This window comes from Lissotriton vulgaris, chromosome 2_2 (genome assembly GCF_964263255.1).
Source record: "Lissotriton vulgaris chromosome 2_2, aLisVul1.2, whole genome shotgun sequence".
Classification (NCBI taxonomy): Eukaryota; Metazoa; Chordata; class Amphibia; order Caudata; family Salamandridae; genus Lissotriton; species Lissotriton vulgaris.
Genome location: NC_141688.1, coordinates 133,882,498 through 133,904,690, shown reverse-complemented (window position 1 = coordinate 133,904,690; position 22,193 = coordinate 133,882,498). Strand labels below are relative to the sequence as shown.

The 22,193-nt window shown below is 41.8% G+C and overlaps 1 protein-coding gene across 1 annotated transcript in view; it reads right to left on the bottom strand.

The window, feature by feature from the left end:
• Positions 1 to 1,262: 1,262 nt before the first annotated feature.
• Positions 1,263 to 22,193, bottom strand: part of KIF3A (kinesin family member 3A) — a 332,918-nt gene continuing 311,987 nt past the window's right edge. The window contains exon 17 of the mRNA XM_086959471.1: positions 1,263 to 7,086. Coding sequence (XP_086815597.1) covers positions 7,038 to 7,086 — 49 coding nt within the window. The 3' untranslated portion in view covers positions 1,263 to 7,037. The remainder of the gene's footprint in view (positions 7,087 to 22,193) is intronic.

The window sequence follows — 22,193 nt, the reverse complement described above, 5'->3', positions numbered from 1 at the left end:
GGAAGTGCTTTGTCCCTAACCCGAAGCAATAAAGCGAATAGTGCAGCATCATTTTAAGACCATGATGAGTGCGTCATTTTGGGACTATAAGATGTGCTGAGCCACAGTAAGGACATTTTATAGAGTGAAAATATATAGTATTTATAATAAACGTATAGAATATCTAAATATATACTGTCACTCATGACAGTGAGCCAAGTTGGTCATGCACCTGTGTGGGGATTCTGAGCTGAAAAACCCTCAATAAATAGCTGCAGGGAAGGAGAAGTGAGACTTGGACGGGACCACGTGGGGTAAAATTAGTTCGTAACGCACAAAAAAGAGAACAACTAATAGACTGTGGAATTCTTCATTTACCAACTTTGCCCGACTTCTTTTACGAAATATAACTTGTCCACACAAAGGAAGTTTTACAAGAGAAATTTCTGAAACAACTTTTTGCAACAGAACCGACCACCTAAAGAGCACCTTGGGTCAATGTTACCGTGCAGGCCTAATTTTAGCGAAACGTTTTCTTCTGTTATTTTTCGAAAGCTTGCAAACGTCCTAACAGACAAGAAAAAATCCCTTGCAAATCTGGACGGATGACGAGGGGAGCACGTGCGGCGACTGTCACTAGGGGCATCAAAGTTTTCTTTTTATTGTATTTGTATTTTCTTTTTCCAAAAATTAAACACACTTTCCACACAGATAATTAAACTCAAGTTTAAGTCAATTAAAATAAAAAAGGTATGTACATTGTAGTATAAATTAACACAGCTAGTCAAAAGTATGCAATAATGAGAAGCAAATCCATACGTAACAGCCCAGCCTATACCATAGATGTCCTTATATGTGGGAATGTATTAACATCTTCAAAACAAGCAATGTTATAGACAATAGGTCGCGCCGTTGGAACCTTATAAGTGTTTAACCATACAACAGTTAATGTTGTTGCACCAAGGATATTGTGCTGCATAACTAAATACTTATAAGGTCCCAAAAGCGAGACCTATTGGCTATGCCAATGCTTGTTTGTGATGTAATCTGCACAACGTGAACCCCAATGGAGAATGCAATCCTGTTTTACTGCCAACCGATCTCTAACTCTCAAGAAATAAGTGAGCTGCTCATCGACTTCCCAGCAATTTTGAGCAGGTGAATTTTAGTGTGCTCTTTAAAAAGTGGTTTGGTTTTATTTTTTTAGTAATAAATGTACATCTTCTGTCCACAATAGACAAAGTACAATACGCATCTATAGCTAGTAATGACTCAAAAAACCCTTTTTTTAATTAAGCATTTTTTTATTGGCACAAACATGCCTCATGTACACAGATAACAATACTGTCAAGTTAAACATCACCCTAAATACAATTTATATATACAATTGCAATGAATTCAGAGAAATGCATTTCTCAAAACAAGCTAATAAATATGAAGCAAATTATACATCTACTAATTTGTGTATATATACAGAGCGTTAGCAAATATCAATTATTAATGAACATGTTAAAGGTTTCGATGGTTAAGTAATTGAAAGGCACTCGGGGATAGCAGGTTTCCATTCTCCATCACTTTGGGTATATTCTGCAATGGAATCCAGCATTTATCATGTTAACTAAGTCGACAAAGGCATTTTCAGGTAGCCATGTGACCAACAAATAATTATAAAAGGGCTGACTTCATCACGACTGCAGTATTGGAAAATACATCGTTTTACAGGGACAAGAGAATTCGGGATTTTTTCCAAAGCGGTTAAAAAAAACAACAAAGACGATCAAAACTAGGGCAATGAGCAAGTAGAAAAGAAAGTTTTATCTTAGTCGCACTGATGTACAACAACACAGATCAAATTACAGACATAGCTCAGGTTCTTTAAACATTTATGCAAATCTATTATACCACATTACCTTGACAGCCAACTCAAAAAGGCAACTCATTAGAATGCAAGTAAAAAGTTTGACAGCCTTACATGCAAAAGATCAACATACACCCAAATACTTTTAATGTGCATTTTTTATAATGCTTTGTCATGGCTAAACTTCTGGCTTCCCTTACAGCAGATTCAGTGGGGAAATAGAGAGATAAGCTCATAAAAAGGGACTGAATGCTACAATGTGCCCTCAGTGAAATAGTCATGATCCCATACGGTCTACTTGTGTACAGCAGATTATCTGTAGATGTTCAATAAATACTTATCTTTTCCCACCATTTTCAGTAAATGCTTTTCAATAACCTAAGATATCAGATTTAATGAAATTAGTAGAGAATTTGTGAGCTGGGTAAATATATATCATACTCCTGAAGACTCACTGACCAAGACAAACTGATGAAGGAGTCTTTCATCCATAAAAAATGATAGATTAAAACAAGCGCTCTCCTGATACATAAACTAAAGACATTACCTCGTAGCTGCGTCTCAGTCTCATTACAAGGCCCCCATATGGCTGGCCGTGGACACTAGTTTCAGCAACAGTATTCTCCTTAATAGCTTATTACAGTAAATACATATACCAAAAAGACTGATTTCTCAGTTTACTAATAGATGTAACACCTTTTCTAAGATTTAAGTAGTGCGTGCCCCTAGAATCATGCATCCATAAGAGATTCCAAAGAGACGTAGTGACCAATCTCAACTACATTTCAAGTAATATACTTGACACATTACCTTACATTTGGTAGTGCAGATATCCCGGACTATACATTACACATATATTAATGATGGATGGACAATTAAATTAATTTTACATTAAATCTTTCAATAAACATTTAAGTATTCACACTTGGCTCATCCAGCAATATTTTGTAAGGTTCAGAGTTCTAAATGTCACAGAAATTAAATGTATTTTTAAGACTGTAGTTCTAGCACAGCATGTAAACTCTGCATGTCCTAACTTCAAGAACATATTAAGATATACCCCTATGTTTTTTTTAATGCGTCTCAACAATAGTAATGCAATTTAACAATACCACATATAATAATCTGACCACACTTCAAAATGTTACAGTATACTAAATGTTAAATATAAAGTAGCAGCACAACTTGCAAAAGAAAGATCCATGTACGTTTAATAGGCATTCATTATTATAAGATACAATGACCATTGGTTCAAATGTTCCTATGGTGTAATGGGAGAAGAAAGAGGAACACACACAGAATATGGTAACTTCAGCACTGCGTTGTGTGCTCACAAAATACATTCTATCAAGTAAGCTCTAAATATTATGTTTATTGTATTTGGCTGCACTGTTCTAGTACAAAGATCACACTGACAACAATACATTAAATAGAACATTGTAATGTAATGGTTTCTATTGAACATGCTCTCTAACTGGCTACAATAGCGGTCGTCTTTCTCATCAAAACTTTTGGTGAAATGTATTGGAAAAGGTTCATTTTGCAGTAATGCTCCTATATAAATTTTACTCACATTTTTGGGAAAAAGTTGCCTTGAACACTTTGTGAAAACGTTCAAATGTGAAGAACTGAGACACTGTGTAGAATTCAGACAATCATCACTGGAAGATGTTAGTCTGCTGAAGTATACAGTTATCATATCCACCTTTGCAACCATTAATTCTTTACTTCCTGAAATACGCCAGGATTTGGATCCAGCCACCACAGCTATCAGGGACTACTCTCATTCTTTCTCCAAATGCACTATTCTATAATCAAACCTTACAGTTTTTCCTCCCTCTTCTATTCCACACATACATTTCCTCCTTTCCTGAGCCTCTCCATAATATTGTTTCCATCTGAGTGCACACTTACTATGTCTACCTTGTAACTGTAAACCACTGAAAAACCTGCTTAGCCTTATGTACAACTTACTACTATCACTGTTCTTCTTCATGTCCCAGACAGATCTCCTCTTGCTCAATTCACCCCTTGAGACCTGGGTGCTACTTCGGACTCATCTTTCATAATAATATATCACAACTGCTCCATTGTCTGTACATGTCAATACCTAATTTGTAACATATGCAAAAGCAGAACTCTTCTTAAATGTTCAGTTTAGGATAACTTCACTCCTTCCCTCACTCTTATCTATAATGTTCACCTATTCTCCTTGGATGACCATTCATCACTATAGCATCACTAATCATTTGTAACTCTGCAGTGTATCTGCTCTTTGGATTGCCCACACTGCCCATAGTTCTCAAATAACTCTTTCTCTTCCAGCTATTCCAAGTTTAATTTTCTAGACACTTACTCATGGAATTGCCTCTCCTTACATCTTTCTTGAAATCAGTATATAATTTATCATTTTCATGTTCTTCCACCACGTTCTTCCTACTACTATTACTACTACTTACTCGCAAGTCACTTCCAGTAGTACCTTTGGCACCTGGTCCTAAATTTTTATTCTGTTCATTCCTCTCCATTCTTATAACTTTTCTCACTTCTACTGCATCCCTGAATATACAAAGTTTTCTGATGAGAATGTCTATATTTTATACAAGATTGTTAGGGACGACCCAAAGTATGTGAACCTAAGCATGCAGGCATGTAATCAATTGAAGATCATGAACCTGGCTAACTGTAGCTTTTCCACCCAGAAAGATACATATTATAATGGCTACCTCAAAACGTCCCATAAGTGCTAGGATGCTATGAAATGCTGAGTTAGGAACGGGGAGATCAATGTGCCAAACAGCCTGAAGGAAACTATCACCTATAGGTATCTCCGCACATGTTTAATTTGTTCCTTTTCTAATCAAGAGAAAAGCACGAACCACGAGAGGGCTCATTCCAGAAAAGTGGTCCTACTCTTAGACTGCGAGTGATGCTGGGGATCACAGGTGCACGATGTACAAGCCCCAGCCCAGGTTAACCCTGGCTCCTGTGTTGTGGCATCAGTGCTGGCAGAGCATGAAGAGAATTACTAATAACCATTAACAACGTCTCTCATAGCTCTTTAATGACCTATGTCTAAGCAGATTCCTCCATTTGAAGCTTCAAAGTAGGTCATGGTATGAAAAAATGTCAACAGAAATGCGTCCGAGAAATGCATTAATGTTGCCGATTCCCCAGTTCCAGCCTCCGACTTCAGCGACATCCTAACAGACTACTTAACTGGAAAACTGTGGCTAGTACTCAAACAGAAAAAAGAATTGATCACCAGCTTCGGTAATAAAGTTAGCAGTTGTTACTAGAACCATTAAAAAAGTGTTTTTGCTATGAATGAAAAAAAACACAATTAATTCAAAGGTAAATAAAATAATATTGTAAAAAAATAATCTTTGGTTGTGCCTTAGAGCCTCGATTTTTATAGTCTGCTAAAATCAGGAGAGGAGGGAGCGCCATTAACTTCAGCGGTTTATCTGTTGTAACAAGACGCAGGGGGAAACACCATTTTGATCTACAATTAAGTAAGGGAGGTAATATAACTTGCTTTACTTTCTCCAGGTATAAAACAAACTGTATGACGCTAATGACGAATAAACAGAAAGAGCTCCAAAAGAAAAAACACACATAGGCCACAAATGTGAAGGGGTATTAACCAAAAGGAGGATCTGTAAACAAAATATTGCTAACTAGTGGCAATTTTCCACATTCATGTAATCAATTTTTAAAATAAGAAAAACCTTTTTTAATTTTTCTTTTACCTACTGTGCTGCCACATTTAAGATGGCTCGTCAGTTCTGCTAGGCGGGCCTCTTAAGGAGAGAAGGCAAATTACTATTATTCAGACTGGCCAACTTTGACATTGTGGCCAAAAGCTGCAAGGTTCATTTTAGGTCCTGGGATAGTTGCTTTCAAGTAGAATACCATAATATGTGCAGCAAATTCTGCGACAGTACCGCAATCTTAGTGACATTTAAATAATGTCAGAGGGGTTAAGATAAGTGCTCAGCATACTTTCATGTTAAAATGAAATTAAATATGTGTTCATAGGTGTGACAGAGAAAACAGTGGCATGTGCATTACACATTATTAATCTTAGTAGCACTTTTTCCCATTATACGTACACTACAGGTATTAAGCACGAACAGGGTCAAACTATTGGAATGTGTTGCAACAATCATCTGAATCCCCTGCAATCACCATGAGGTTTCGCTATGCGAGATCCCCGACAGGTAAAATACAGTCAGTCTCAATCACAAAAAGAAATACAAAACATTTCCAGTGCAATTCATTTTATGTAAATTTCCCTTGCCCATATTCATTATGGTCAACATGAAAAATGTTATGAATTTTACTATGCAGAGCGTCGACGAACCTTGCTCTATTCCCACAGTCATACCAACTTTCAAGTTACATAGCAACATGAGACTAAATATTAATGTTGGTTTTTATAATGAAAATTGGCCAGATCTGTGTTCCGGTTTCTGAAATGATGTACTATTTCTTACTTTACACAGACACTGCCGATGGTGTACTCTGCTGCTAAAGGAAGCAGGGCTGTTTTCTTACTTCCCCGCATAGCACAAACAGGACTAAAGTAAAACAGGATATCATAATACATTTACTCCTGGTCAGTTTTAAGACATATGATAACATATCACAAGTGCAATAAACGTTTACACAAAATGGTCAGTAAGCCTCGTCACTCTATAAATATCTGACCTATATCTTACAGCTTTTAATGTTACATTACCTGTTAAAATGACTGCCTTAATTTAACTAAACAGTATTCTTTTACCATCGCATTACCCTTCTTTCTTTATGTACTCCTGGGTAAACAGAGATTACGTAGAACAAGGTCCAGCCTTGTGATTATCAGTAACACATAGCAAGCTGTATGGAGATTGTAGGGTTAATGGCAATTCAAGCTACAGCGCCTGAACCACGCGAGCAATAGTGCAGGAAGGAGAGCGCTCATGACCAGTGAGGTGGACGTTACTTAACAAGAATATTTAAAACAGTTTGTATAATTTAACAAAAAATAAAAAGGCATGTCGAGAAGGGACGCTTGCACTTAAATGAAAGGTAACTGTGGAAGTGTGAATGCCCTATTCATTTCTCTTGAAACATCACCCCCCAAAAGCTCTAGCAGAGCCTGTCCCCGGGAGCCAGGCCATGCAGCAGACGTTCTACTAGAATCCTTTCAAATTCACTGCAGGAGAGAGTCGATGACGGCTTCGGGCTTGGACGACCGCTTCCTGTTTGAACAGAAGAGAAGAGTTTTAAAATTCCATTGCATTTGTCAAATTGATACAGTATAACCATGACGTCACCTCTTCATAAAAGGCGGGCACTGAGAACGGTCACTCACGCCTTCTTAAAGCGGGCGGGGGGATGCCTTGACATCAGTCTGCCCCTTAAAGCAAAATACCTTTTCTGCTTTCATTCAACTAGAAGTAGACCAACAAGTGGAAAATGAAAACCGCTTGTAACCCTTTCCAATCTATTCACACATTCAACGGCCCTCGCTGTCATCCAGTGAGTAAACTAACCCCTCTGCAGTGGGTTTGCAGCTTTTAAAACGGATCATCACAAACCCCTTGAGTAAACCTGTAGGCTGATATAGAAACCTTTATTTTCAATGCAAATCAGAGTAAGACACGATTCTAATTAGTGCTAAGAAAAAGTACTTCAATCATTGAAATATTTCGACCTAAAGCAGCGGTGGCCCCTCCATGAGGGCGGAGGAGCGCCCCCCAAGCCACGACCCCCTCCCCCACCACAAATAAAATGATAAAACACACGTCTTTAAACCGGTTTTATTATTCTCTTATCTTGATCCCCGTGGACCCGTCCCAGGGACTCTGATGAGTCTCGGGGGCGGGTCCAGGGGATGACACTGCGGTGGGGGAGTGGCAGTGCACTCCCATGTCTCTTCCCTGCACATGAGGGTTTGGCCTCATGCACATTGAAGCTTTCTCCAGCCCCAGCTGCATTGTTAGGGCGGGAGAAAGCAGGCACAGGCTCCCAGTCTGCCTGGTAGTGCGAAGTCCCAGCGCTCAGGTCAATCCTGGCACTGCTTTCCTGCAGCGTCATGATTGGCCACTGTGAAGTCTGGGAGCCTGTCCCAGAAGCAGGTAGAGCGCGATGGAGCGGACGGCGGAGGCACTGGTGATCAGGTAAGTTAAAAAAAATTATATATATATATATATTATTTTGCCCCACACCTCTCCAGCTCTTCTCCAGCCCGCCCGCCCGCCCTCCACTAAGGCAGGAGAAAGCCCCCCTGGTGACCTAAAGACAGTTTAATCACACAGAAATTGTGAAAAAAACTGAAAAACAATGTAAGAAAATAACATTAGCAAAGTAAACTATTGGCTACCAGCGTGGCTACCTTTCCTGTGGAGCGGATGGGCACATGTGATAAGGGATAACAGTGTGACTCAAAGCATAAGAGAGACAATGGGCTGGCATTCTGCTCTTTGCCGTTGTGGACGGAAATTTTATATATAACCAAAGATTACAGGGACGTTTAAGTTAGGTTCAGATTTTACACACACGAAGCCATAGAAATTAGTTCGTTATTTCAAGTAGCGCCCTCCCCATGCACAGTTTTCTCATGAGTAATGTTACTGCAAATGTTATAGTGATAATATCAACGAAGAGGTCATGAGTGATGTAATATCTGGGGTAATTAGCAGTGAATGTCGATGGCATGAGTTATATTTACTTGAACTATAAAAGCTGAATTTGTATAGTTTTGTGTGGGTAAAATCTAAACCTAACTTACGTCCCTTTAATATTTGTTTTTTGTGTGAATGTCTATGGTTTAAAAAAATATATATTTTCTAACCATAACGTCTCTATAACCTTTGGTTTTTCTGTAAATTTCTAGTTTTTTCCAACATTAAGTAAGATGCCCATCGCAATGCACAGTGGGTGGGGGGGTTGGACGCAGGGTCTGGCCTGGCATTGTGCTGCCCCCACTCAAGCTTGCTGCTCCTGCAACCCCCCTCCGTGCCATCCATTATCCAAGTCCATGGCCCTGCTTTCTCATTTTAGGGCTGTGTGGCCGTTGTTCTACTACTGTCCTTCCCGCCTACCCTGAACAGTTAGTTAGCTGCCCCATCCACCGTCTCCCTACCCTCTGTTGTCTGAGTCATACACCAGCCCACTCCATGGTCCGATATGCTGTCACTGCCGTTCATTTAGCGTGATGTCCCTGCCCACTCCTCCTGTCCTCTGTTGCCCAATTCTATGCCCCATCATTGACCTCCGGCTTAGCCTTTGTACTAAGTTTTCTGCCCCTACCCTCCTTTCCCCTGCCTTCCGATGTCTGAGTTGATACCCCTGCTCCCTCCTTTTTGCCCATCATCTTCCAATGGACCTACTACTGGCCATCTTATCTAGTGTGAGTGTTCTATTGAACTGGGCATGGTCAAATGGCTGCAGTCTGTCCCTGCCATCTCCACCCTGCCTGCACGAGTTCCATGCCCCGATCCCTTCCCTCCTGTCCTCCATGGTCCATTTTGCTGCTAATCCCTTCTGCCCTCCTTGCTCTGTTGTCCTACAACTGCTCCTCCAGCCCTGCGAGGTCTTTTGTGAAGCCCCTTCCCCTACGCCCTCTTGCCTGTGTTCAGCCACTACCCCTCCCTTCTGACCTCCATGGTCCTTGGTGTATGCCTCTGTCCCCTCCTTCTTGCCTTCCATGGCTGTTGAGCTGCCTCTAACCCTCCTGCTTGCAGTGCATGACCTTCTGTGCTGCCGCAACCTCTCCCACCAGCTCTGGTGGTCCGCTTGCTGTACCTAACCCCCACCTTCCCTCCGTTGTCTGGGTGTATGTCATTAGTCTCACTTGTAACCCTCCATGGTCTGTTGTGCTTACAGGGCCCATTCCGCTTGCCCTCCATGGTCAACCTGCTGCTCCTGTCTTGCCCCTTAGCCTCTTGCCTTCTTTTTACCATGTGCAGACACCTACCCCCTCCTTTCCGCATTATCTGTTGTCGTGCACCTGCTCCCTTCGTCCTGCCCTTCTTAGGCCGTTATACTGCAACTGTCCTTCCTATTGGTCTGTCTGGTAGGGTCAGCTTTGTGCCCTTGCCTCTTTCCACTCTGCTCTCATTTGTTCACTTGCATGGCCCAGTCCCCTCACCATTGCTTTCCATGATCTGTTGTGATGCACTGCCACCCCGCTTGCCCTGTGAGGTGTATTCAGCTGCTAACACCCCTGACGCCTGCCCTGTAACATCAGTTTGGTGCCCCTGCTCATCTCTGTTATCCGAGTCCATGTCTCTATCCCATTCCTCCTGACCTTCGTGATGCAATTCACCATACTTGCCAACATTTTGAAATTGGTGAGAGATTTTGGAAAAAACCTGGGGAATGGATTTTCCCCATTGACTTGCATTGAAAAAAAGAGTAGATTTTAGGCAGGAGACAGATAAAATAAAGTAATTTTGCCTGAATCGGGTCTGTTGGCATGTCTGGTTGTACAGCCACTGCCTCTTCCTTCTACCAACAATGGTCTATTATATTGTCACAGCATTTCTGTCTTGTTCAGCATGGTTGGTTTGTTGCTCCTGCTTACCTTTACCCTGCCTTCCATCGTCCATTGTGCTGCCACTGCCCCTGCCGCTTCACATCCTGTGATTCTGGGAAAATCACTTAATCTCCCCATGCCCAAAATCAAAATGAATGTGTCCTTGTGTAATGTACCTGATGCTCATGTAAAGCACTCCAATACCTTCGGGTCAAGTCTGCACTATATAAAGCTGCAAAACAATAACACAATTAAGTGTTTTGCACACTTCTGTCATTGGGCTACATTTGGGCTCTTTTTTATCTGATGGTCATCTTGGGAAACTTATTTGTTATGAAGCTACCTCTCATCTTTTACTGCATTATCCTCATTAGAAAATGCTTCCAGTTTTCCATTGCGATTCCATCAAAATGGCATTCAGATGTGCCACACTTTTGGCATAAATTCAGACTGTTAGCACTCTAGTTGTTCATTAGAACACTGTAGTAAAGCTGCTGATCACCAGGGAGTTAATTGGCAGTCTACTGGTACTGAACAGCATGTTTCAGTCTACATGGCAGAATGTTTCAATAAAATAGAAGAGGAAGATATTTGAGAACCTGCTTCAAATGTGTCCAAACCTTTCTTCATTTGAGATGTCATCAATGATGTCCGGTAACTATAACTAAATTTCTCTGGTTTTGTACGAGTGAAATCTGAGCCAAACTATAATGGCCCTGTAACCTTTTTTTTCTTCCAGTGAAAAAAAAAAGATGTATATATATATAGCAACTGCGGTCCTCCACAACGCCGCCTCCAGGAGAGCAGGGACAGGAAAGACCACGCAAATCCAAACGTTATAATCGGCAAAGATTTATTTAAAGGAGAGTCACCAAATCTGACGCGTTTCGGGCGTCCGCCCTTGCTCACAGATCGTCAGGCAATTGACCAAACACCATTTAAATACGTTTTGTTGCACGTTTTTTTTTTCTCATTGCATTTTTTTCAAACAGCTACACCATGTGATAGGTAGAAAGCAAGGACATACTACAAACCATAGACATATGTAGTCTGTTTTCCAAACATTTGTAAATGAATCAAGAACCTCATCAATGTGTAGAGTAAATTAGTTTCAAATAACATATCTAAAGATCAAAGTTGAGTCCATATTATTTATAACCCACTAATACTGGATTATAAAATATTTACATCCTGCTAAAAATATAAATGGGAATAGGTTGTTATAAAAGCATAAATGCTCTGGCCGACAAGAATACTGTTCATGTAAATACAGATTTCAAATGTGCAAACCTCGCTTTATACACAATAGTGCAAATTATGCAAATAAAGTGCAAATATAGACTGTGCAAATGACGCAAGGGGATATGTGCAAAATTGCATAGATATAAAATCAACTACATATAAAAACGTTGTTGATAAACCAATGTACACAATTGACATGGTAAAATCAAGCAATAATAAAAGCATTGTAAAATTCATGACAGTATCTTTTGGTATCTCTGCATTAATGCAATAACGGCCACAAACATATTCACAGCAGTGACAGAATATTTAAATTCCTTAGTATCAAAGGACTCAAACAGTGGTGAATGAAAGCATAAAAACCCACACGATGAGTGATATTATGGCTGGGAAAACAGAACCAAGTCTAATGTCAGAGTGTCTATGTCCTATGAAAAGGTGCAAACAATAAAAATAAAACCTATTTCCAAGAGATGAAAAAAGTAACCATGTGTAAAAAAAAACATAAGATATAAATCAAAAGTGTAATATTAAGGCAAGATTCATAAAATTTAATCGGCAAGAGAGGCAGAAAAAGACGGAGCATTCCAACTGAAATATGAATTGATAAAGGGAAGAATATAATGGTTATAAAAATACATGTAAATCTTCTGTAGTATTCAACCCATTGGGGAATCTACTGTCTAATTCTAAGATCAACTGTGATTCCAACCTTCTAAGCATTTTATCTCTGTCACCGCCTCTGCGTGGTTTTGGAACCGAGGCGATGACATAGTACTCCAGGCACTGCAAGTTGTTATTATGAATGGCTTTGAAATGCCTGGCCACTGGGTATGTGCCATCATTGTTAATGATGGCACGTAAATGCTGGAGGATCCTGGCATGCACCTGTAGCTTGGTGCTGCCCACATATCTGAGGCCACAGGTGCATGTCAGGACGTAGACAGCAAAATCAGTCTTACAGTTAAATGAACCCTGGATGTTTGTCATAACTGGACTGAATGGTGTTGAATACTGAGTGGTGTTTTCCCCAAATTTACAAGCCCTACAAGTATAGCAACGTTTAAATCCCGGCCGGGATTTCAACCATTCTTCCTTTTTCTCAAGCTCAGGGAATTCATGACTGATTTGAGATCTAAGGGAGGGCCCCCTCCGATAGGTAATAGTAGGGCTATCTGGAAGCCTGGGTGCCAGGACTAAATCAGTTTTTAGAACAGGCCATCTCTGTTTCATGATGGATTTGATCTGTCTGGCCTGTTTACTGTAGCTGGTAATCAACCTAGGGGCTGGGTCCTCCATACTAGTTTCAGCTCCTGAAGAACTACTGTGAGCAGAAGATAACAGTGACTCACGAGTTCTAGCATTAGTTTTTTGGATTGCTGTTTTCAAGATGGATTCTCTATATCCCCTACGCCTGAACCTGTCCAAGGCTTCATTAGTACAGATAGCCAAATCAAAATCAGTACTACAGATTCTCTTCAATCTGAGCAACTCCCCAAAAGGAATGTTGTCTATTACATGTCGTGGATGTGCACTGCTGGCATGCAAGATGTTGTTGCCAGCAGTGCTCTTTCTATGGAGTTTGGTGGCTAAACAACCATCATGAATAAACACTTTAACATCAAGGAATTCAGCCTCAGAGTTACTGATGTTCGAAGTAAATCTCAAAATTTCTTGATTAGTTTTAATAGAAAAAAGAAAGTTTTTAGCACTTTCATAGTCACCCCTCCATATAACAAAAATATCATCTATATAACGCATCCACTGCACCACATGTTTGTTGTAGGTTGCTCCATGTGTTCGCATGAGGACCTGTTCCTCCCACCAGCCTACGTGAAGACACGCATAGCTGGGGGAGAAACAGGCCCCCATCGCAACACCACGTTCTGGATATATATATATATCTATATCTATATATCAATCACACCCATTCACAACCCCATTCAACCTCCTGTACACCCACTCACACACCCACACAAATCACTCACATACCCTTTCACAGACCTACACATACCCTTTCACAGAACGCAGAATTTCACTGGTTTTGTACAAGTGAAATCTGAGCCTAACTATAAGGTCTGTTACCTTTGTTTTCTTCAGTGAATTTCTATGGTTTTTAGGTCTCACCTAGGCAGCGCTTGCGTTATCTCAGCGAGACAAGCTGTATTCAGAATATGGACTTTAAAAGCTCCACCCATTTTCTAGGACTGCCCGGGTTACATTTGTTGTTACTCAGAGCTTGTGAGCACTATTTGTTTCTTCAAGCTAGAGCAGTGGAGACCAGTGCTCGTGGTTTACAGAGCTCCCTTATAAATAGGGTTGTAAATCTTGCTCTTATGTTGCCACATTTGCTGTCCATTCAAAGACCAAGGTCTGTTTTGGCTGCAGCTGCCTCCTCCTCCTCCTCCTCCTCCTTCCTGCTTTTGAAACGCACGGCCAGCGTCATGGTCCCTGCCTTCCTATGGCTGCTGCTGCCTCAGTGTCAGAGCTCAACAAGCATTTGCAATGCAATAGATCTTGTATTTGCGAGTGTTTGAGACAACAATGCTTTTTATTTCTGCGTTTTGAAAACCTGCAAGCAGTGCGTAAACATGCACTTTATACTTATAGTCATTGCTTACGAGAAGCAAGGCTGGAGTAACTGCCTCTTTTACTGTCAGCCTAGCTTCTCCTAATAAAAGACTATAAGTACAAAGTGCGTGTTTACACACCGCTTGTTTTTACATTTTGTCGCAGGGCTCTACACCCGTTTACACTGTAATATTAATGTCATTTGTAAAATCAGAGCAGCCTGTAATGATAGGCAGGCACCTCTACTGCCCCTCCGGAGGGCAACAGGAATCTGCCCAGTATTTCTTCAGCAGGTCTAAAGCAGCGTGCACACAAAATGACACAAAATCTGTACCTCACCTAAAATGTACTGAGATGGCCCGTTACATAAGGAGGAAATGCCTATTATGCCTCACCCTATTACAGAAGAAACTGAAATTGAAATTTTATGTCTTCACCAGATTGACTTTAACTTGTAGAGTACGTGGGCTGGCTAGAGTGTATGTACTTTTCAATAGTTACTCTAAGGATACATAAATGTGAACTATTGGATAATGGAAGGAACCATACATAACCTACGTGTAAAATAATGATTGTATCATAGGCTAATTCATGTACGTTTGCAGCAAAAGTTAAAAATAAAGTTAAACAAGTATAGACAAAACAATTGGTCTAGCATTTGCGAGAGTTTGAGCTATTGGCATTGTGGATGACAATGCCTTTTATTTATGTGTTTTGAAAACCTGCAAGCAGTGCATAAACACACATTTTGTACTTTTAGTTGCTGCTTACGAGAAGCAAGGCTAGCAGTAACTGCACCTCTTTTACTGCCAGCCTTGCTTCTCAAAAGCAAGGACTATACGTACAAAGTGCGTATTTATGCACTGCATGCAGGTTTGCAAAACAAACAAAAGGCATTGTCGTTTACAATGCCAATAGCTCAAAAACTCTTGCAAATGCGAGAACTATTGCATTGAAAATGCTTCTTTAACCAGTAGTCACGTTTGCATAGTGGTGGAGAAAGGGGGCGGGTAATTCAGCTCTCAGGAATCGCACTGTATAGGACTCACTGGACGTAACGGGAGGGCTTCTTGGCCCCGAAGTACCATCAACATGCAAGGGGACTTCAACACACCAACTAGTAGTGCGCTAGGAGGCGAGTTTGCAGAGTGGTGGTGAAGGGGGGCATGGCCTCCGGCGACTTGGCAACCTCTTTATCCTTCCCTGGGCCGATTTCAGTCCAGGGACCTCATGCCCAGGGCCAGGCCCTTTTGTAATGGGTTGGTGGTGATTCCTGCAGATGGGGTTGGGTTGTAGTGGTTCGGAGAGGCCCCTCATAACTGTGAATTAGCCTTAGGGGGGTGTTGGTCCCCAGGGCACGTGCTCACTTTAGCATGTGGTCCCATGAAGGTGGTGGTCCATGGGACCTGGGGGAGTCCGAAAGGCCCCAATGTTATTAAATAAAAAAGTCCCGGGGAGGTGGTGGTCCCCAGGGCATTGATTAGCCCCAGAAGGAGGGAACCCGGGCGCCCCCTCCTTTATTATGCCAATGTCCCCAAAGGCCAATTATTAACGAAGCGTGGAAGTCCACCCTTTGTTTTTTTCTGCTGGATCCATGGATCCAACATGATTCCCGCCAAATTTTAAATCAATATTTTTTTAATGCTTTTTTGGCCCTGTAGGACCCCCCCCCAAAGATGCCTGGGGGTCATGGAATTTCTACCCTGCCCCCTTTTCTTTTTTAACGTTTCTGGGATTTGGCACAAGGAGAGTCCCAAGATAGCTGCCAACACTTCCTAGTTTGAAATGTTGGCAGCCATTCAGATCTCAGTACGAGATCGGGAGGGGTCGCGGATCCTCCAATGCCCCTACATACACAATTAGAAATGTCTCAAATTACTCCGCAACTACTGAACGGATTTATACCAAATCACAAAACGGCACTACCCTGGACCAACAACTACCTTTCTGCCACATTTGGTGCTATTCTGTTCAGACGTTAGGGCTATGTCTAAGTTCCTATGAAAATTAACATGGGTAAACTCCCTCTTTTCCTGGGCCCCCACTGACTGATCACCCCGAAACGTTCAGGACAGCAGTTGAGGTGTGTGGCAAACTAGTTTTGAAAACATCACGAAGATTCATCAAATGGTGCCAAAGTTACTGGCAAATGAAAAATCGCTCTTCCTAAGGAAACTATATCCTAACTATAACTACCTACTTGCAACTGCCAGTAGGTGATCTATATACATTACCTACTAGTGGTTGCAAGTAGGTAATTATAGTTAAGACCACGTTTCCATAAGAAAAGCATTTTTTGATGTGCTTATCACTTTGGCGTAGTTCGACAAATCTTTACAACATTTTCCAAAAAGTATCTCTTTTTACATCAGCTCCTATCCTGAAAGTTTGGGGGTGATTCTTCAAGTGGGGGCGGAGAAAAAAGGGGGATCCCAAAACGGACTTTCTCCATGCAATTTCCATAGGAAAATTTAGACAAGGCTACAGGTCAAACTGCTGAACGGAATTACGCTATATTTGGCAGGGAGAAAGGTCTTAGTCCAGAAAGAATTCTGACATCTGATTGGCCTTATGAGCACGAGCTTGCGGGTCATTGGCTACGAACTGTTGAAACTAGGAAGTGTTGGCAGCCATTTTGTGATTCAGTCCGTCAGCTCGCATCTCTTCCTCTACAAGCCATACGGTCCGTAGTTCTACCTCTGCGAGGCAGCACTAAAAGTATACCGCAGCTCTGTCTGTGCGAGATACCCCTTCATGGTCCCTCTCCCCACATCACAAGCTCGCGGTTATGCTTTTAGAAGCCAGTGTGTCAGCTCGCGGCTCTGCGTCTGCGAGCTGTCAGACATTTTGTGACTCAGTCCGTTAGCTCGCATCTCTCCTACAAGATATCGGATCCGTAATTCTACCTATGCGAGGCAGCACTGAAAATATCTGAAAATATACTGCAGCTGTCTGTGCGAGATACCCCTGCCTATCGGGTACGTAGTTCTACCTCTGCGAGGTAGCCCTGAAAATATACTGGAGCTCTGTTCTGCGAGATACCCCTTTCACGCTGCCTCTCCCCACATCATCAGGTCGCAGCTATGCCTTTATAAGCCAGTCCGTCGTCTCACAGCTCTGTGAGTCAGCATGACCCCCTACACTACCCAAACACCACTTACACTACCATAAACACCTGATAACAGTAGAAAAAAGGGGAAAATATGTTTTCAAAATGTTAAATTATGTTGTATTATTTGATAAGTAACACTGAAATTTGTGAAATATATTACATTACACAACAGTTTTACAGTAGTGGAAAAGTTAGAAAAAACAGTACTAATAACAAATAGCAGAATAGCAGTTTAATATTTAAAAAACCTTTGAAATTCACTGAAAAAACATAGGTTTAACCGACGTTATAGTTAGAAATTAGCATTTAGATAAACCTTTGAAATTCACTGAAAAAAACATAGGTTTTAGGGACGTTATAGTTAGAAATTAGCATTTAAAAAACCTTTGAAATTCACTGAAAAAACCATAGGTTGCAGGGACGTTATAGGGACGTTATAGTTAGTTGGACATTTTACTCATACAAAACCACAGAAATTCCACCTAACTCGCACCCCCCCCCCCTTGCACTGCTGATGACATCACATATTACATCATTTATGATGTGGTCAGTGACATCACTGATGACATCTCAAATGACATCACTGATGACAATACTGATTACATCATCCACGTGAAAATCTGTTGCACCTCCTCACACTCTAATGTAAGCTTTTATACACCCACTATAAAATACAGACTACCATTTTCGAAACAATCAACACACCAATACGAGTTACTACATACGCACTCACTGATTCCTAGGTCTACACGCACATCCACTCATTCACCCATACAATCACTCATACATGCAGTCACTCATACATGCAGTCACTCATACATGCAGTCACTCATACATGCAGTCACTCATACATGCAGTCACTCATACATGCAACACTATCATATGCACTCACACACCTATACAGACAGTCATACACCACCACTAATCCGTGGAGTTACTCACACACCTAGTTAGTCATGCGAAGAATCAATCACACTCCCATTTACACACCTACTCAGTTATACATACACCACCTCACTTATTCATATAGATACTAACGCATACTTACTCTCTTATATAATCAGTGATACAAGTACACACTCACTATACAGCTACTTTCACAATCACTGACTTTCAAGTATAGTCATTTATATACTCCAACTCTCACAGACACTTCCTTTTACAAATGCACTTACTTACACATGTACCAGTGAGACATCCATTCACTCACCAACATACCCAGGTTTCCACATGTACTCCAACTCAAACACCCAGTAAATCAACCACTCACAAATGTATGCAGTCCCACACCTACCACTCACCCACACACACTCAGTCTCCCATACAAATACTGAGGCAACCAATCATTAACCCATATAAGACACTTGTGCACCTACTGGCCAACCAATGCAGCAGCTTATATAACAACAGTCAGACGGATACAGACATTGAGACAGTTAATCACTAACCCATGCATTCAGTAAGACACATGTAATCACTCACTTAAACAGTCAGTCATGCACCTACTAAATACTCAATGCAGACACTTATACACACACTCATTCTTCAATACACCTTGGAATATATATAATACATATTTAAACTTTATAGAAACACTAAGTCACTGGATGATGTCATCAGTGATATCATTTGAGATGTCATCAGTGATGTCACTGACCAGGTCATGAATGATGTAATATGTGATGTCATAAGCAGTGCATTGCGGGGGCGCGAGTTATAGTTAGCTGATCTAACTATAGCGGCCGTATTTCTGTGGTTTTGTTTAAGTAAAATGTACAACTGACTATAACGTCCCTAAAACCTATGGTTTTTTCAGTGAATTTCAGAGGTTTTTAAATGCTAATTTCTAACTATAACATCACTAAAACCTGTTTTTTTCAGTGAATTTCAAAGATTTTTTAAATGCTAATTTCTAACTATAAAATCCCTGAAAAATATGGGTTTTTTCAGATATATATTCACAGAATTTTTTTTTTGCTTGCTTCTGTCATTCAGCTCCATACTCTAGCAGGAGCTTAAGCCCAGAGCCTTCATCTCCACACGCCGGAACGTTTCCTGAGAAGCTCCGGGGTTGCCATCCACCCTGGTGGGAGTACGAGTCCCAGGGTGCACCAAGGGTTACAGCCTTCCCGCTTCGGGAGGTGAGGGGGAGGCGCTTCCATCGCGCTACATAGCGCAGCCTCTCCCCAGGCGGCGCAGGACATGCACGGGCGGGCCAAGGGCGGGCCCGCCCTTGCCGGAAAGAGGTGGGGCAGGGCCACCCCCCTTGGTTCCTGAATCATTGTTCCATCGGCATTGGTAAGACTGTTCGGGACCCTTAATTTAGTCATTTGTCGTCAACACAACCAATTCATCCGGCAGAAGTGCTAGCCCGTTCCTTGCAACTGCTAGATGGACCTGGTGGCGAATACAGGGTACTTGTAACCCAGAGTCCCACAGGAACAACACGCGGAACTGCTCCATATTAAGTTGTTTAATAACTGAGGCACATTTCATATTCATATTTTTTTTAATTATTTTTAGCTTATAACTTTAGTGTTATTGTTTTGGCACACACCTCGTGTATCAAATATCCCCCGTTTTAATTCCAATCTTGGTCTTGTGCCTTAGTTGGCTCTACGCCTCACAGGCTTGCACTAGGGCTGCCCCGTCCTTGAATTATATATGGGTAAGCACATTTGTGCAGTAAAAAAAAGTCCCCAGGTCCCCATCCCCGCTCCTTTGCCCAAAACCTCAATAGATAGGATGCTCCAGAGGGCTATTGGGGTGGTGTCAACCGAAATAGAACTAACAGAGAAGCGTCTGTCTCCAACCCCTGACTTACTGAGACCAGGGCCTGATTCACCCATTCCTCAACCAACAACTCCTGGTTCTCCACTGACACCAATAGAATCCCTGTCCAGAACAATTGAGTCATCCTCACCATCACCTCAACAACACCGAGTGAAGCCGAAAACCAGTAAAGGTGGCACCATCACCACCTCTCTTGAGACCACCAAATGCAAGACTGGAAACGGGGCAGACACCCAGAGAAGGAAAAACCCAGATATAGCAAACAGCCCACATGAAATAGTTAGAAGTGATAGAACGGCTGAGCCTTTTACCAACCCCCTAACAGCTTTTGACTGTCCTTCTTGGGTGAGGAACTTGGTAGTAGAGTTGGAGAACCAGATGAGAGTAAGTGTAAAAGAAGAGCTTGCGCTCATACTCAAACAAGTAGGTACAGGGCTACTGAGTGAGATGAGCAGCAAGGGCAATTCCCGTGGTAGAACCACCCTTGTCCTATGGATGAGGAAAGACTGTAGCTCCCAGACAGAGCGCGTAGTCCAGTCTTTCACTGGCCAGAAGGGGTCCACGATGGCTCCCAACCCCGCTGCCCTAACAAGTGCCGGAAGGGCAGAGGCTCCTAGTGATGCGCTGGCCGTTAACATCCCGGCACGTGTTGAAAACCCTGCCATACATTCATCCCATGATCCTGGGGCGACATTCAGCCCTGCCTCTCCTAGGGAGGTCCCACATAGAAGAGGGCCCATCCACACAGAACAGAGGGAAGGTGGGGAAAGGATAAATCCAGCAGTGACAGAGGTTACAGGACCAGTGCTACAGAAAGGACCAACAATAAATCTTCCCCCAGCCTCACTCCCCTAGGTCATATTATTAACTGGGGTCCCTGAGATCAATAATGGGCAGAAAGAATAGAAGCTAGATCTAAGGAATAAGTGTCTTTTTTGGTTAACCAGGCACAAGCAGTTCACCTACGACAGGGCTGGGGACATTCTAATGGTTAGAAGAGTGGTATGGGTGGGCGAAAATCCCAAAACAATTCAAGGAGATTGCACAGTTATCAATTTTAGCAACCCCCTGACCGTACAAACAATTGCAGGTCAGTTCGCTAGCACCCACGCACTGCGCACAGATGTCCGAGCCCACACTCTGGACTTTTTCTATCCAGGCAACTACATCCCGCCTTGGACTCCAGTACACTGGGCCCCAATAAATAGATTCCAACCTTATCCAATAGCAGCCTAACCCCTTAGACCTCTTTTTAACATCCCAGTGGCAAACAGATGTGGGCCCCTCGAGGAGGTGGATTGACTTGTGTTGCAAGACAGCTACAACCCCTACACTGGTTCAAGAAGGTAGCTGGGACTAATACTGTAGCAGGGTTTCCGTTCTCCCACAGAACTGTGCCTAGAGATCTAGAACCTCAGTGAGTTAGGATGATCCAAAAACTCATCTCAGTGTCAGAAATCTCCTTACCTAGCTAGCTACAGTGTCTCATGGATCATTATGGAATGATCCATGTCTTAGACAAACCAGAACATGATCTTTAGAATACCTCAGGAGTCGTGGAACACATGAACACTCTTTCGTTATATAATCATTTCAAACCAAAACTGAGAGTCAAAGAACACAAGTGCAAGTTTGAAATATTTATTATTCAATGCAAAGTTCTCAAACGCAGTATCTTGTATAATACCAAAATGCAGATTATAAAAATCAGAGTCAGCAGCATAGTCACTAATCCATAGTAAGCAAAAGGTGCTAGCATGTTATAATGCAATTTCTATAGAAATCTATATCACCTATATTTCGCGCACCCTATCTAGCATATTATATTATATCTAAGAAGGTCTCATTCGGGCTTTAGCAGGGCGGCCCCATACCTCTCAATGTCAGTAGGAGCAGTTCACATCAACAGCTACCAGCTCTCTTCATGCGCAGCACCAAGTGTCTACGTTCATTCCGTGTAACTCTATCTTAAACCCGCGTAGAGCCCAAAATGTTGGCATCAACATTATTTGTGTTATGTCTAATGTGGTGCGAGGATCAAGCCTCCCAGCAACCTTGTGTTAGGTTAATTTCAGAGTGTGCAGCTCTCAGTGTGCAGACAGTTGTAC